This window comes from Xenopus laevis, chromosome 4L (assembly GCF_017654675.1).
Source record: "Xenopus laevis strain J_2021 chromosome 4L, Xenopus_laevis_v10.1, whole genome shotgun sequence".
NCBI lineage: Eukaryota > Metazoa > Chordata > Amphibia > Anura > Pipidae > Xenopus > Xenopus laevis.
Genome location: NC_054377.1, coordinates 44,458,411 through 44,475,716, shown reverse-complemented (window position 1 = coordinate 44,475,716; position 17,306 = coordinate 44,458,411). Strand labels below are relative to the sequence as shown.

The window sequence follows — 17,306 nt, the reverse complement described above, 5'->3', positions numbered from 1 at the left end:
TGGTGTTTAAACAAGAAGCTCCCTTTTTATTATTTGAGAGAACAAATGGGAGCCAGAGCGCAAATTCAACAGGTGTTAGAGAGTGAAGTACTGCTAGAGGCTATCTCCTTCAATAGCGAAGTGAAAGCGACCATTAGTAAATCGGCAAAGTACCGAAATGACGTAACGCTGGCGAATTATCGCCCGCGTTAGTCACTTCGCCCTTAGTAATTTTGCCCCTAGGTGACCTGCTGAAGCAGGGCCCTTTCCCACCCTTCCCCAACAGAAACATCCTGATTGCCTAATAGACCCCTTTAGATACATGCAATTGAAACATGCATTTAAAGGTCAATTCAATACATACAATCAGGACCGCCATCAGAAATCGCAGGGCCCCATACGACAACATTTCCTGGGCCCCCTGGGCTGCACCCACCGCAAGCCCCACCTACAGTCCTCCATGCACTCAGAGTAGGGTCAGATTAATCTGGAGTCAATTAACCTGTCTGTAGCCATTTGGAGTGCAGAAGTAAAGTGGTACACCTAGTGGAAGTCATTATCAAACTTAAAGGAGAAGTAAAGTTGTTTACCACTTGGGGGTGCGAAATGTTAGGCACCCCAAGTGATTGTATTTACTTACCTGAAACCCCAGGCCGGTGCTCCTATCAGTAGAAAACGGCACCATGGATCGCTGCTCTTGCGACTTCTTTCTTCTCGCGGCTACGCATGCATCTATTAGAGTGAAAAGCTGAACTTTAACTAAAAAGTCGGCTTTTTCATTCTACTGCGCATGCTTCTGCCCCGTAAATTTGAAGAAAGAAGAAGCACCGGCCTGGGTAAGTAAATACATTCACTTGGGGGTGCCTAACATTTAGCACCCCCAAGTGCTAAACGACTTTCCTTCTCCTTTAAGACATCAGTACTATAAGACAGCAGCCTATTTGGTTCTTTCTACTTTTCCAGTTTCTTCCTCTTTTCAAGTGTTCTACTCTTTTCCTCTTTTTATATTCCCTCCACCTTTTTCTGCCTCTTTAAACTTTCTTTTACACTTGTGTTTCATTTTTTTCCTCCCTCCTCCCTAATCTTACTTTGCTCCCTCTTTCATATTCTACACTTCCCCTTTTGTCCTGCTTCCCATTTTGTTCTCAACTAACTTCTTTTTTCCCCTTTCCCCTAAATGTGTATTTCTCTTCTCTAGACTAATTTTCTAAACCCATTCATTTTATTTTATAGTTCCATTTCAATTTCCTCTTCTGCTCACTTCATTGTTGCCCTCCTCTTTCTGTTTTTTATATACTTGCTTTTGTTGACCCATTTTTATTCTACTGTTTCTCCATCTATCTCTGCCAATTTCTCTTCTGCCCTGATCCTCTTTTTAACGCTTACTTTTCTTGTTTTCTCAAGCAACAGAAGACTAAAAATGCTGTCAGCTTCAGTTGAGTATTTTGCTACTTTGAGGGAGATTTTGAGCTTCTTCACAATGCCCACTATTAGAATAGCCCCAAGATGCCAGATTTCTACATTTCGTAATCCTTAAAGGAGAAGTAACGTCTGTTTGCACTTGGGGGTGCCACATGTTAGGCACCCCCCCCAAGTGATTGTATTGACTTACCTGAAACCCCAGGCCGGTGCTCCTATCGGCAGAAAACTGCACCAGCCCGGGGTTATACCACTGAGCACCACCGAGAGATCTTCCTACTTCCTCTTTTTTCGCACCGGTTGCAAGTACGCAGTAGAACGAAAAGCCGAAATTTAACTAAAAAGTTGGCTATTTCATTCTACTGAGCATGCGTTTGCCTGGGGAAATTTGAAGAAAGAAGAAGCCAGAAGAAGATCTCTCCGTGGTGCTCGCTAGAAAAACCCCGGGCTGGTGTAGTTTTCTGCCAATAGGAGCACCGGCCCAGGATTTCAAGTAAGTCAATATCAATACAATTACTTGGGGGTGCCCAACATTTGGCAACCCCAAGTGCAAACAGACTTTGCTTCTCCTTTAAAGCAAAAATAGCTATGGGGGTAACTCTAGGGGACTCAGATTGCAGTCTTGTAGATTTGATGCAGCCAAGGACTACAATAATGCATTTGTGATCTATAGTATTTCAACTTTCTGAACAAAAAAAAACAACAAAAATACTAGAATTCATATATACAGTATCCCTAACCAAATCTAAAGGTATTACACCCCTATCTGCAAACAACAATACACCAAGTACTGTGCTAAATGCAATCCCAGAAAGGTCAATTTTAAATCTATCTGCTATAGAAGTACACAGGGCATCACATAAATTAATATATAAATATAATTAAGGCATACTGACTGTATATAAATATAATTTCTTATTTAATAATTCCTGTAAATTTAGCAACTGTGAACCTTTATACACTGCAGAGCCAAATAGATTCACGGAAAGTTGGCCTCCAAGGATGCTTCTCTTTGATGACTTTTAGGGTATATTTTTTCAAATGAGGACAACAAGTTAGAAAAGCTTGGATAACTTCCTGTTTTACCACGCAGTAGCAGTGAACCTCCTCAAGTCTTCTACACTTCCCAGCCAGGTCAATTAGAGCAGAGTCGAGTTCACTAGATGACGTGGTCTGTATCACAAACTTCTGCAAAGTCTGTGAATAATGGCTGCTTACAAAGCTAATTTCATTCATCATTTCATTAAATGTATTGAGCTGCAATGTGGATATAGGAATGCTTGGTCTCAAAATAAGTGGAATTATACTGGCAGGGATAGTGTGATCAAACAGCATATTCACATGAAGAGATGGATGTCGGCAGCGAAGGTCTTTCCAAACCTCATCAGAGATTGCAGAGACATGCTTGTCCATACGTTCACAGAAGAGATCTAAGCAATGAAATGGGGACCTGTGAGGCTTCATTATTTCCCTAAAAATGTCTTCATTCAAAGAACAATAGAAGGCACCAAGAGCACATAATTTAGGACAAACCTCCAACACCTCTTTAATGGCACTAGTAGAGATTTTGCAAACCAGTGTGCCATTGTTAATATATAAGCTCTGCAAGTTGGGGCTGCCAGCAGCAATGAGCCTAACAAAATCATCAGTGAGAGTAAATGGAACATTCCGCAGATCAACATGATGCAGGTCTACCCGACTCTCTTTTCCACACAAGTTTGTAATACTCCTCAAGATCTCCTTCCCTGAATAAAAGAATGGGTTTTCTCCACAGCAAACAATATTTAATTTCTCTAGTCTGCAGCTCCCCTTACTTAAACAGTCAAAAATCTGTATAACTGTCATGCGGTTTGTCTCCTTAGACTGGTCAAACACAACTTTCAGATGTTTTATTTGATCTAAATATTGGAGTAGTCCTTCCAGTATCAGCAAGTCTTTGTCAGACACCAACCTGTAAAGGGAGAAACATGATAAGACAACTCTTATCTCTGTGTTAGCTAAAAATGTAACTATGTTGATTGTTTTGCTTCTTAAAGAATAAGTAAACCTTTAACATAAGTGAATGTAAAATTGATGTGTTATTCTAAGAATTTTTTCAAAGTACATTCATTATTTATTTATTTTTTTAATTCCTAGATATTATGGATACATGTACTCTTACTACGAATTAAATTTTGTTACAACAGCGCCACCTGCTGGTCATTTGTCTACCAATCTGACCACCAAGTTGTCAAGGAAGTTGTCAGGAGAAAGAAAGAGGCTACTCTGATGTTCTTCTATTTAGGAAAGATTTGAGAGATGTTTTTTCCCTAATCAGAACAGCCTCTTTCTTTCTCTTGATAACTTCCTTGACTACTTGGTGGTCGAAAACTGACCAGCAGGTGGTGCTGTTGTAACAAAATTCATTCATATTAACAGTAATGTATCCTTTAATATCTTGAAATTAAAAATAAATAAATAAATAATGAATACACATTACAAAAGTGCTTAGCACCCTCATCATTACCTTCACTTATTTATAAGGTTTACTTATCCTTTAAGTAAACTATAGGTGGCCATACACGGCCGATAAAAGCTGCAGACAGACCGAGTCGGCAGCTTATTGGCCCGTGTATGGGGCCCCCGGACGGGCTTCCCCGATCGAGATCTGGGCGAAAGTTGGCCAGATCTCGATCGGATGGGACTAAAAATCCCGTCGGATCGCGGACGCATCTGTGCGTTAATGCGGTCTGACCGCCCGTAAAGACACCGTCAGGATCCAATCGTTGGGCCCTAGGGCCCACAATCGGATCAGCCCGATATTGCCCACCTCAAGGTGGGCATATCGGGGAGAGATCCGTTCGTTTGGCGATATCGCCAACGAGCGGATCTCTCCGTGTATGGCCACCTTAAGATATATCTAGCAAACTGACATAAAGGCATGGCCATGCTGTCCACTTTATTCACCCCCCCAAAAAAAAGTCTATATTGGCTATGTATTGAAGGTGAGACATGAGATATTCCACTATGACATGCTAAATTATCCTGTTATTAAATGTTAGGATGGGCCTTTGTGTCAGTTATATACAATAAGGTTACACTGCATCGACCATTATTAAGATGTAGGTCCTGCCATGCCATGTCCACCTTGAGATATACCATGATGCCATCTATGATCTGTGTGTGTTAATGTGTGATGTAACTACTGTACTGTGAGACAGACCCATTGTTTTATATCATAATATTTTGCTTAGGGTATCAATGATTTTTACTGCAGTTTATCCCTTAGAAGTTTAGTTCATGATAGTATTTATCTGCATTTTTATAGAGAAACAAACAGTCTAATAAACAATCATTTACCTGATCTTTGTGTAGTGCCAAACACGACTTGATGCCACTGCAACTGCCCAGTACTGGCATACTTGTGATACAACAAATCTGTCATTCAAAGACAGGTGATAAAAGATTGTTGCAAGGATTTCTAGAGGCATATGTTTCCAAAGGTCGGACATTGCTGTTCCGTTATCAGTATAAGATTACCCTGTGTGAGACAAAGGAATATTGCTAAAAATACCATAAAATGAGCACAGTGGAACTCCTAATCTTATTGGTAAGAGAGAAATACTGCTTTTGCCATATAAACGCACAGACTTTGGCCATTAGTCATTATAAGCCATTAAAGGAGTGGTTCGCCTTCACTGATCACTACCCATATTTCAACTAATAATGTTCCCCAAAGCATAACTAACAAGGTTTCTGTATGAATATGTATCCATAAAGCTAAAGACACCTTTTCCCAGGCCACCCATGGCAGCACTTCACCAATATGAGTATTCCCGCCCTACAGGCCACTGGACAGGAAAGGGTTAACCCCATTAGGCTATAACATCCGCCTACTACCATCCCCCATTGTCTTCTTTCCTGTCCAGGCCATGGATGTGCTTACCGAGTCCAGGGGGGTCCTCTCTTCTCCCCTGATGCCTCCCAAATTGCTCCCCTGAGGGGATCGCTGCGGAGAAGGACCAAAAGGCTGGGTCACGTATTTCACCTAAAAGAGGCCGACAACATAGCTGGCCGTGAGAGGGGTGAGTTATGGCGGCTTCTAGACAGTACCGCTTGGATTTCCTGGCCGCACGGAGTAGCAGAGGCGTTACACGTGGTAACCGGAAGTGCGCGCCGGAAGTCTCCCTCCCAGAGCCAGGGTTAGTTTGCGCTATTGCGTTCCACTGCGGAGGCCCTTGCGTTTCACGGGTGACGTCACTTCCGGGTGCGGCGCTCTTAAGCAGGGAGCGCTGGAAATCTGATGGCGCCCTGAGTTTGACGTCACAGCAACGAACGGATCGTGGTGCAGTGGATGAAAGTAAGCTGATGCTCTTAGGGGTGCGTTTGTATTGGGAAGTAGAGGATTTATTAGGATTTTTTGCTTGTCCAGCAGGAACCTGCAGTATGGAACAACCTGGCTCTGGGAAAGGGGTTCAGCCTAAAGTCTCTAGGTAAGCATAAGGCAAGTTGTTTATTTTGCCTGAATAAGAGAGTAAGGAGGCTAATATGATTATATTTTATTGTAGCCTCTCTGTGTCTGCTGAAATGTCTAAAGCTGAAAGTCTTCATTCAAGAAAGCAGTCCTCCACTGATGCTCAACCTTCTTCAGGGGATCCTCAGACTACTTCACTTCCCCAGTTGGATGCATTAGTTTCTATAATTAAACAAGCAGTAGTGCAGGGGGTTCAAGAAGCATCGACATCTGGAGTAACTAGAAAGCAAAAAAGTTCTTCGGCTGATAAGTTATTTCCGTCAGTGAAAAAGAGGGCGGCAACATTTCCAGTTCACGATTCTATTAAAGAATTAATGAATTCAGAATGGAAGAAGACAGAAAAGAGAGTGGTAATCCAAGGAAAGTTTTCTAAGAAATATCCAGTGGACGAAATTCATGCAAAGTTGTGGGATAATCCACCAAAAGTGGATGCTGCAGTAGTTAGGTTGGCTCGGAAGACTACTTTACCAGTGGACGATGCAGTCGCATTTAAAGATCCAATGGAGAAACGAATGGAGTTTGACTTGAAAAAATCTTTTGTCTCAGCTGGGGCTTCTTGTAGGTCAGCAGTGGCACTGACCTCAACTTCAAGGGCCATGAAAATATGGGTCAGTAACTTGGAGGAAGCAGTAACTACGAATGTTAAAAGATCAACTTTACGTGAAATGTTGTCTGATTTGAAGGTGGCAATGGATTTTGTTGCTGAAGCTTCACTGGATCTAGTTCATTTGGCAGCAAGGTCCATGGCTCTCTCTGTGGCATCTAGGAGGGCCCTGTGGCTGAAACCCTGGTTTGCAGATTCTGCCTCTAAAACAAATTTGTGTCAACTCCCATTTGAAGGTGGAAGACTGTTTGGAGAGAACTTAGATTCTATAATAAAGAAGGCATCAGGTGTCAAAAGTGTGTTCCTGCCACAGGAGAAAAGGTTTAGACGACAAGGACAAAGGTCAGAATCTCCGGGGAATAGATCCTTTCGAGGTGCTAGGCAATATAGACCTGGCAAATCACAGCATAGACAGACATCTTGGAGGAGTGCTAAAGGAGAGCCACGGCAAGCGGCAAGAAAGAATACCTCCTTCGGAACTTCCTCGAACAGAATCCAATGAGATGAGGCTGACTCAAGCCTACGAGGTAGGAGCGCGACTGGCACTCTTCAGTGAGGTTTGGGTCGAAAGAATTCGAGATCATTGGGTTTTGGAAGTTATAAAAGAAGGATACCGATTGGAGTTTTCAAAGATGCCAAAGCACAATGTGTTTTGTGTTTCCTCAATCCCGAATGTTCAAGGAGCAAGTCAAATCTTTCGGGAATATGTGGATCAGCTTCTACAGATAGGAGCAGTAGAACCAGTACCTTATCTGCAGCAGCAGAAAGGGTTTTACTCAAGATTCTTCCTAGTCAGGAAATCATCGGGAGATTTCAGACCAGTGTTGGATTTACGTCCATTGAATCAGTTCATAAATTGCAGGAAGTTCAAGATGGAATCTCTCTCTTCCATAATTGCTGCGGTGCCTCCACAAGCTTGGATGGTCAAGTTAGACCTCAAGGACGCATACTTCCATGTGCCAATATACAGGTCCCACAGGAAATTCTTACGGTTTGCAGTCCAGGGACAGCATGTACAGTTCACGTGCCTACCGTTCGGCCTCTCTACATCTCCGAGGACTTTCACAAAGGTACTAGTAACAGTGATAGCCCTGTTAAGAGTGGAAGGAGTATCGGCTTTCCATTATTTAGACGATATCCTATTGGTTGCCAATTCAGAAAAAGAAGCAAAGAAAAGCAGAGACAAGACAGTCGAAGTGCTACAAGATTTCGGCTGGATAATAAACTGGCAGAAGAGCCACATAGTGCCAACACAGGTTTTGGTGTTTCTCGGCGCAGAGTTGAATACAATTCAAGAGACGGTGTCTCTTCCGGACCAAAAGATTTTGCAGATTATAGACAGAGTGGAATCCTTCAAACAAAAGTCAAAAGTATCTGCCCGAGAATGCATATCCCTCCTCGGTCTTCTCTTCTCAACAATACAGATGGTGCGTTGGGCAAGGTGGCACATGAGACCTCTACAAGTTTTCTTTCTAAAGTCAGGGGCGAGCAATCCTCTCAATATGGGGAAGTCCCTTCTTGTTCCAGATCATATAAAAGCAAGTCTGGAGTGGTGGTTAAGGCCGCAGAATTTGTCAAAAGGGATGCCGTTAGCACAACCCGACTTCATGGTTATAACCACGGACGCCTCTCAGACAGGCTGGGGCGCAATGTTAGATGGCATGTTTGCTCAAGGGCAGTGGGACTTGGCTCGGGTTCCCTCCAATATTCTGGAGTTAAGGGCCATAAGAATGGCTTTGCTAGCCTTCGCAGGAAAAATTGCCCACAGGTGGGTAAAAGTTCGGTCGGACAACGCCACGGCGGTGGCATATGTCCGAAAGCAAGGAGGAACCAGGAGTGGGCGATTACTCAAAGAATTGGCAATAATGATGTCTTGGGCAGAGGTGAACTTAGAGGGACTCACGGCTCTGTATGTGCCAGGAAAAGCGAATGTGCAGGCCGATTTTCTGAGCCGAAACGTCCTAGACCCAGGAGAATGGGGTCTAAATCCCTCTGTATTTCAGGATATAATACAAGAGTGGGGCAGACCGGAAGTCGATCTGATGGCCTCGGACAAGAATCACAAATGCAGAATTTTCTTTTCGAGATACCCGTCTCTAAAGACCAGGGTAGTGGATGCTTTATTCCAGAACTGGAGAGGGATATTCGGGTATGTCTTTCCTCCCTTTCCAATGATTTGGAGGGTGTTGAAAAAAATAGATCTAGAGGAGGCCTTGGTAATTGCGGTAATGCCATTTTGGCCAAGACGCCCGTGGTTCCCCCTACTTATGCAAATGGCAGTGCAGCCACCAATGACGTTACCAGTCCGAGAAGACCTGTTAATGCAGGGTCCAATATCCTTCCAGGATGTAGGCAGCCTGTCTCTGACGGCATGGAAGTTGAGAGGCAGAGGCTCACGGAGGCGGGATGCAAAAATGAACTAACGGATCTATTGTTGAAATGTAGGAAAAAGTCCACGTCTAACCAATACTATCGAGTATGGGCTTGTTTTGTGAAATTTGCAGAAAGTTCGGGGTTTGATCCTAGGAACCCTTCTCCAGTGTCATTGGTGGACTTCCTCTTTTCAGGTTTTCAGAGAAATCTGAGTATGAGTACTTTGAGGGGTCAAGTCTCGGCTCTGTCAGCTCTTACTGGCAGGGCGTGGGCCGAGGAGAAGTTGGTGATACGCTTCTTTAATGCAGTAAAGAGGGTGAGACCTTCTCGGAAGATAAGAGTTCCTCCGTGGGATTTACCTTTAGTGTTGAAAGTATTGATGGCGGCTCCTTTCGAACCTCTTGAGACCGCTTCAGATTGGCATGCTACGATGAAAATGCTGTTCCTGGTAGCGATCACTTCGGCGTGCAGAATAGGAGAGATTCAAGCCTTGTCAGCGAAAGAACCTGATACAGTAATCTTTACGGATAAAGTGGTTTTAAGGCCAGCTTTTCAGTTTCTTCCGAAAGTGATGTTACAGTTTCACCTAGACTTAGAAATAACTTTACCTTCATTCTGTCCGAATCCAGGAAACAGACGGGAACGTGAATGGCATACCCTGGATCTAGTTCGGGCAGTATCTCATTACCTAACTAGGACAAGTTCTTGGAGGAAAACCGACAGACTGTTTGTCATTCCAAGAGGTCCGAGAAGAGGAATGGCTCCTTCAAAGTCAACGATTAGCCGTTGGATTGTGGGTTGTATTGTGTTTTCGTACCACAAGGCAGGCAGAGAGGTTCCTGGAGACTTAAAGGCACACTCTACCAGAGCTTTGGCTACTTCCTGGGCGGCAGAAGCCAGGGCTCCGCCGGAGGCAATTTGTAAGGCAGCAAGATGGACTTCCTTACATACGTTTGTGAAGCATTACAAACTGAATATTTTGTTGTCCCAAGAAGCTAGATTTGGGAGGAAAGTCTTACAGGCTGTGATACATTCATAATAAAAACATTTAAGCATCTGTCCCTCCCTTCTTGTGTTAAGCTATGGTAATTCTCATATTGGTGAAGTGCTGCCATGGGTGGCTTGGGAAATAGAGAAATTCTTTCTACTTACCGTAATTTCTATTTCCAAGTCACCTTCCATGGCAGCATTCACCAATCCCCCTCCCTTTTGTGCTTGGATACGTAGACAATGGGGGATGGTAGTAGGCGGATGTTATAGCCTAATGGGGTTAACCCTTTCCTGTCCAGTGGCCTGTAGGGCGGGAATACTCATATTGGTGAATGCTGCCATGGAAGGTGACTTGGAAATAGAAATTACGGTAAGTAGAAAGAATTTCTCTATTTCAAACATACCCAAATATGCTTACTTTACTGGGAGGCATTGCAGGACTTTTTCCAGATGGTGGAGGGTTTTTTCCCCAAGCAGTGCAGGTCACATGGGATTGTATTGACATCACCAACTCGGCTTTGCCCATACTCTGCTCTTATTATTAATCAGAATTAGTAAACTGATTGGTTGGATCTCTGAATTTATAATAGCAGCTTTTTAACTTGCTCCCAAACAACATGGTAATATAAGAGTTAATTTCTCCTGCTTGCCAAGCCCAGCAAGCAGGACTGAATCATCTGTGCTCAATTATACAAAGAGTTAAATTGCACACACTCCCTCGCCCAGCAGCTGTAAGATAAGTCTGAACAAAGTCCATCACTTTAGCTGGCCATAGATGTATGTGATTTTTAAAAGATCTTTCGTTATCGTGAGACCACTATTATTTTGAAACGATTGTTTAAATGTACGATTTGTCCATCAACTAAAAAGACCACTTCATGCGATATTGCCAGGAAAACTCAGGGTAGCTGCCTGCTTGGCCCTGCAAACATAGATAGATTGCACTGGAACCGATAAATTATTTTTAACCTGGCCGATCAATTTTCTGACAGATGTCGTAAGATGCACAATCGTTCGATTCCCACTAACTTCACGATAATTTGACGCATTGCACTGAAATCGATCGTTCATCAACGAAAGATCTTTGCGTCTATGGGGACCTTTAGGGTAGGACTATATGGACATTTTTGGCGCGATCCCACTCGCTGCAACAAAACGCCAGCGTCATATTGTATGCAACGGAAATAAGGTAATGGAAATGTCAGATGAAGTCGCAGCATTTTTCCTAAGCGACACGACTGTCAGATGCCGACGCAGCGTCTGCATCCGACAGTCGTGTCGCGTCAGATCAACAATGCGACACCATGTAATAATGCATTCACTTACCTTATTTCCGTCCCATGCTATTTGACGCCGCCGTTTTGTTGCAGCGCGTCGGATCGCGCCGAAAATGTCCATGTAGTCCTACCCTTATACAAACAATTTGGACGTACTTCCCCAGCATGTACAGCAGAAGAATTCCTTTAGTCTCCGTCTTACAAATAAAAAGTAAGCAGCTCACTATTACATCCATGCTCCCCCAGCAAGCTACATACAAGACATTATCCTCCTGGCTAGTTCCTCCACTAACACAGCTTATATGAACACGCACATTCAAACAGCGAAAGAGTTTCATTTTTAAAGAAAAAGTGAATTGTGATTTGTCAAGATAAATTCAATTTACCTAGCTAAAAACTCCTGGGAAAATAGCGCCAGAAGCACCAGCCTGATCTATAGCGAGGAGGAGCTGTTACTTAATGTAAAATTGATAAGCAATAGGAGGAAAGATATGCAAATCTGTAGATAAGACACTTAGCACTACATAGGGCAGTCCTGTATTAAATGGTGTCGGTGAACCCCTCCCAGGTGCATACCTCTATTAACTCATGCCATAGAGATCCTGACTGCTCAGGTATTTATCTAAAAAACAGTAGACATTTTTAAATACATATGCACTGCATATATTCTTAAAATGACTTAATCTGCTAGGGTAACTGCATCTATGTGAAGGTGAACTACCCCTTTAAATATAACTTCCTTTCATTTTTCACCTATCGAAAGGCAAGCATGGTTGGCGAATATTCAAGAAACCAATCAGTTTCAAACTCTTCTAATTATAGAAAACAATTATGCAGTTTATGCCTTTGAGTTTGAATGAAAATGTTATTTGAGCTTACACAACCGGTATGGAATCTATTATCCCAAGACCTCTAAAGCATGGGAAATCCATTTTCCATGGAGTTAATAGGTAATGAAACAATTCCTCTCTTTTTACTAATTTCCTTTTTCTGTTATAATAAATTAATAATTAATTGACTGTATTAATACCTGAATAAGATATTAATTAGTAATTAAACATTGCATTGAATGTCCCGGACTGTTACTGAAATGTCCCGACTTTCTCTTTGATCTCCTGCACTGAACTGCCAGAAAAAGATACAAAGTTTCTAAAACTGAGGTTTTTGGCAGAGAGCCGAGAATGGCAGGTGCACTTAGATACATTTGTAACAATTTAAGATAAGCAAAGAAGCAATTGTAACTATTTAAGTTAAGCGGGTCTCTTGGGGAAACCGTGACTTGCAGCTTAAAGGGCAATTCATCTTCATTAGTAAAACTGTAATAACACATAAAACCTGACCCTAAAACCCCCAGAAATGTATTCAAGCTTTCCATAACCTGTCAAGTTTTGTAAAATGTTGTAAAAAGGATGTGTTATTTAGAGGGTGGCAAACTTGTACACTACCAGCGTCCTACTTTCTGGGGAGAGAGCGCAAACACAACTATCACAGCCAAAAAAAAAAAAAAAATATATATATATATATATATATATATATATATATATATATATATATATATACATATTTTTAAGAATCTCATCTCATTTTAAGAATCATCTCTAAAATAAATTACATACATGTGTCACTATGAACATCTAAGAATCATCTTAGAATCTAAATTACTGTACATATATTTGTCACTATGAACAGCACTGATAATTACTTAAAGAAGCAGTTAAACAGTTAAAGGAGCTACAGGTCATTCCGTTGAGTGGTATTTTGTCTACTGTTTGATATAAACATAGGTCAGCAGCAAATGCACAATGCTTTAAAATAAGATCAACAGAAGTATGCAGACAATACATTAGCATATTTTGTCAATTAGCAGAATTTACTCATGTAATGGATTTTAAAAATAGCGGCAGTAAAGCTAGTGGCTTGAGGAAAGCCCAGGAGTATAGAGGACCCAGTGAGACCCTGACCAATGCACAACTTCAATACAGTATGAGACCTGTTATCCAGAATGCTCAAGACCTGGGGTTTTCCTATTAATGGATCTTTCCATAATTTGGGACTTCATACCTTATATCTACTATAAAATCATGTAAACATTAAATAAACCAAATAGGCTGGTTTTGTTTCCAATAGGGATTAATCATATCTTAGTTTGGAACAAGTACAAGGTACTTGTGTTGGTGCCCCATTAGCATTTTGGTGTTCAAATATTTTATTGGATTTTCACAACGCAAAAAGAAAATATCATGACTGCTACAATCCTGCAGTTTAGAAACATGTTAGATGTAACCATTAGCATTTTGTATGAAGTGTGAACTGGTGAACAATGACCCAGTTTCAGTCTGGGTCTCAGGTGTGAACAGTACAGGGCTTTAGGGTGTGAACAATAGAGGTTTTACAAGTGTGAACAACACACAGGGGATTAAAGTCTGAATTTGAGGTTTAAACAATGTAGGGGCCAGTTAACCTCTGTAGTGTTTTAAAGTTAAACCTTTTAAAGTTTAGGGCAGAGACGGAGAGATTAGTCGCCCAGCGACAAATCGGCTCTTCTTCGGACGACTGATCTCCCCGAACTGCCTCCAAGTGCCATCCCGCTGGCGATTTAGATTCTAGCCAGCGGGAAGGCATTTTGGGGAGATTAGTCGCCTCTCCTCGCCCATTGTGTGCCTCTACCCTTACACATGGTAAACAGACACAGCAGGCAGACTTTCATGTGGGGGGCCCTGATTTGAATGAAATGATGTCTATGGCAGGTGTCCATTTCATAATTCTGAGCTTTCTGGATCTATGTAATAGCAGGGATGCTAAAGTGGCAGGCACAAATAGGCAGCGCTACTGACAATCGTTTAGACAATGATCACAGCGACAAATGAAACATTTTTAAACACCTAACACCTTTATAGTCAAGGTTTTAGTTATATATTGTATATACATATCTGACCTTTTGTTACATTTGTCAGTGGATTTGCAAGTTCCGCAGGTTTGATGGTACCGGATATATTGGCGCTAGCAGCAGCTAAAAGACAAATGAAGCATTATGCCACACAAGGATGCAAAGGATGGAAGTGGGCAAACTTTGCTCTGCAGCTAAAACCAGCTAAACAGCAGCACGACCACAAACAAGTAAAAACCTGTTCGCTTCAGGTGTGCGTTAGCTGGGTGCTTAGGAGATGCAGCTCAATGACAGCAGGTTGGAGATAACCTTCATGTATGAATGAATGCTTTATATATCCGTTTGACATAATAACGCTACCCTTAACACAAGTCCTTAAAAGAACAGTAACACCAAAAAATGTAAGTATTTTAAAGTAATGAAAATATCATATACTGTTGCCCTGCACTGGTAAAGCTGATCTGTTTGCTTCAGAAACACTACTATAGTTCATATAAATAAGCTGCTGTGTAGCAATGGCGGAAATTGAAAAAACGGCTATATGGCACAGGTTAAATAGTGAATTACAGATAACACCATTATGTTGTCTTACAAGCTTATCTGCTGTGTAACCTGAGCCTTTTCGCCTTTTACCAGCGCAGGGCAACACTGCATTATATTTTTATTACTCTTCCTTTAAAATCAATTATTTTAATTCTTTAAAACTTTGTTCCTAAAGATCCCAATGTCTCCAAATCTCCTAACTAAACTATACTGGGAAATGAATGAACCCTGTGCACACTTAGCCCACATAACTTGCAGATTGACAAATGATGTATATTATGTAAAATCAGGGAGACATTCCTCAGTTCCACACTGTAACCCGGTTTACCTCGGCACAGACAGCACTCCTATTCCGAAAACACTGGCTTGTTCTGTCTTGTAAAACTGGGTTGGCTACTGGGAGTCAGATGATTTTGAAAGCCAATCAGTAGTGGGAAAGGTCTGCAGTAGGAAGTAGACGAGTACAGTTGTTGCTATAAAGTAACTGTTTTGTGTAATCATGTTTCATTGCTCACAGTTGTCAGGTGTTTGGTTGCACTGTACGTGTTGCAGTAGAACAGGCATAAATAGAGGCTAATTGTGTATTATGGTTAAATCGTGATGCCTGCTCTTTTGACTATAATATAGTTGTCACATGCTCAATTCTTTTAAGTTATCTGGCGTGCAATACAAACTCAAATGGTTAGTGAGTTAAAAACACTTTGAAGGGACGTTAACTGCTAACATAAGTGGGAGCTGCCATATTGGTAACTTTGTTTAGTAACAGCCAGTAAAGGTGGCATTGTTAAGGGCTCTTACTGACGAGCGGTTGTTGCTGCGCTCCCCTGAGCTCCGTTTTTCTGCTTTCAGCCGCAGGGCAGCGCAGGAATAGACGCATTACGTTTTTTCCAATGGGGCTGTACTCACACAGGCGCGTGTAGGCGCAGAATGCATGAAAAATGCAGCATGTTGCGTCTCAACCTGCGTTCGGCGCCTACACGTGAGCACAGCCCCATTGGAAAAAACATAATGCGTCTATTCCTGCGCTCCCCTGCGGCTGAATGCAGAAAAGCGGAACGCAGGGGAGCGCAGCTACAACCGCTCGTCAGTAAGTGCCCTTACGACTATGCACTTTATTTATATTCTAAATGAACTGGCTTCTTTTTAAATCAAAAATGTAAAAATACAGCACTGCATAAAGTAGGCTGCATCAATCAGCGCCACAAGGTCAGGATTTTCTGGGTATTTTATGGCATGGTTTACATTTAATAATTAAAGAGAAATAGTAAAAACCCCTTCTCTCCACCGCTTACCCCAATATTAGTGTTGCTCACTGATCAACTGCTAGAAAGCAAATTCCGAAAGGTTAAAAGAATTGGATTTAATATTTGAGTCAGAAACTGCTGGTGAAAGTGGAAATAAATCAGATCACTCTATAGTTTTAGAAAGGTTCAGACAGCAAATGATGAAACAATGCAGGTCCTGGTGGAATTTACAATTTTTTAGAAAAAATCTTTCTAAAGGGCTAATCACCAGAGGCCTCAGAGTACAGGTTTTCCCTTCTTTTGAGGCACCTAGCGACTCATTTAAAGAAAAATGGGAAGCTACACTTAGGGGCCGATTCACTAAGCTCGAGTGAAGGATTCGAATGAAAAATACTTCGAATTTCGAAGTATTTTTTGGGTACTTCGACCATCGAATGGGCTACTTCGACCTTCGACTACGACCTTCGATTCGAACGAAAAATCGTTCGACTATTCGACCATTCAATAGTCGAAGTACTTTCCCTTTAAAAAAAACTTCGACCCCCTACTTCGGCAGATAAAACCTACCGAAGTCAATGTTAGCCTATGGGGAAGGTCCCCATAGGCTTGCTAAACTTTTTTTTTCCTCGAATTGAAATCCTTCGACTTCGATATTCGAAGTCGAAGGATTTCAATTCGAGGGTCGAATTTCGAAGTATTTTTTACTTCGAAATTCGACCCTTAGTGAATCTGCCCCTTAGTGAATGCTCGTTAAGTCAATGAACCTACTAAAGAGGAGGAGCTAAAACTAACTCAATTAGATGAACAAGTCCAACTCACACAGGGGGAATTGGATAATATTAAACATGAGAGAAATTTTGGTATTGCTTTCTAGCAGTTGATCAGTGAGAAACACTAATATTGGGGTAAGCGGTGGAGAGGAGTTTTTACTGTTTTTCTTTAATTAATAAATCTCGGTTGATTAAACAATACCTTCTTCTCCAGGAAGTGAACTTTTAAATAAGTTATTAAGGGTCCTTTATCCTTTCAACATGGTTTACATTTAAGGGTCAGGCCACACAGGGCGTTTTGGTCGCCTGGCAACTAATCGCCTTGTTTTTGCGGCGACCAATCTCCCCAAACGCCGGCTAAAATTAAAAAAAGGCCAGCGCTAATCACACATGGCAATTCGTTTTCCGAAGTTTCCTCGTGAGGCAATCAGCAGCTCTTCAGTTTGCAATGTCAGCACTCTGTAAGGGTCAAAATTACCCAAGCAACCATGCACTGATTTAAAAATGGGTTGGAATATGAATAGAAGAGGCCTGAATAGAAAGATGAGTAATGAAAAGTAACAACAACAATACATTTGTAGCCTTACAGAGCATTTGTTTTCAAATGGGTCAGTGACACTCTTTTGAAAGCTGGAAAGAGTCAGAAGTAAAAGGCAAATCATTCAAAAACTATAAAAAATAAATAATGAAGATGAATTGAAAAGCTG

The 17,306-nt window shown here is 41.8% G+C and overlaps 1 protein-coding gene across 3 annotated transcripts; it reads right to left on the bottom strand.

Moving 5' to 3' along the window:
- Nucleotides 1-2,300: 2,300 nt before the first annotated feature.
- Nucleotides 2,301-15,340, bottom strand: fbxl8.L (F-box and leucine-rich repeat protein 8 L homeolog). Of its 3 annotated transcripts, XM_018257864.2 has the most exons (4): nucleotides 14,914-15,340; nucleotides 14,091-14,165; nucleotides 4,738-4,918; nucleotides 2,301-3,349 (listed from the first exon to the last, which is right to left on the bottom strand). In XM_018257864.2, the coding sequence occupies exons 3-4, from the start codon at nucleotides 4,887-4,889 to the stop codon at nucleotides 2,353-2,355; spliced, it is 1,149 nt and encodes a 382-aa protein (XP_018113353.1). In that variant the 5' UTR covers nucleotides 4,890-4,918; nucleotides 14,091-14,165; nucleotides 14,914-15,340; the 3' UTR covers nucleotides 2,301-2,352. The 3 variants fall into 3 exon arrangements, with proteins under 3 accessions (XP_018113353.1, XP_041446086.1, XP_018113354.1); XM_041590152.1 differs by lacking the exon at nucleotides 14,091-14,165; XM_018257865.2 differs by lacking the exon at nucleotides 14,914-15,340 and having other exon boundaries at nucleotides 14,091-14,425.
- Between the last annotated feature and the right edge of the window lie 1,966 nt (nucleotides 15,341-17,306).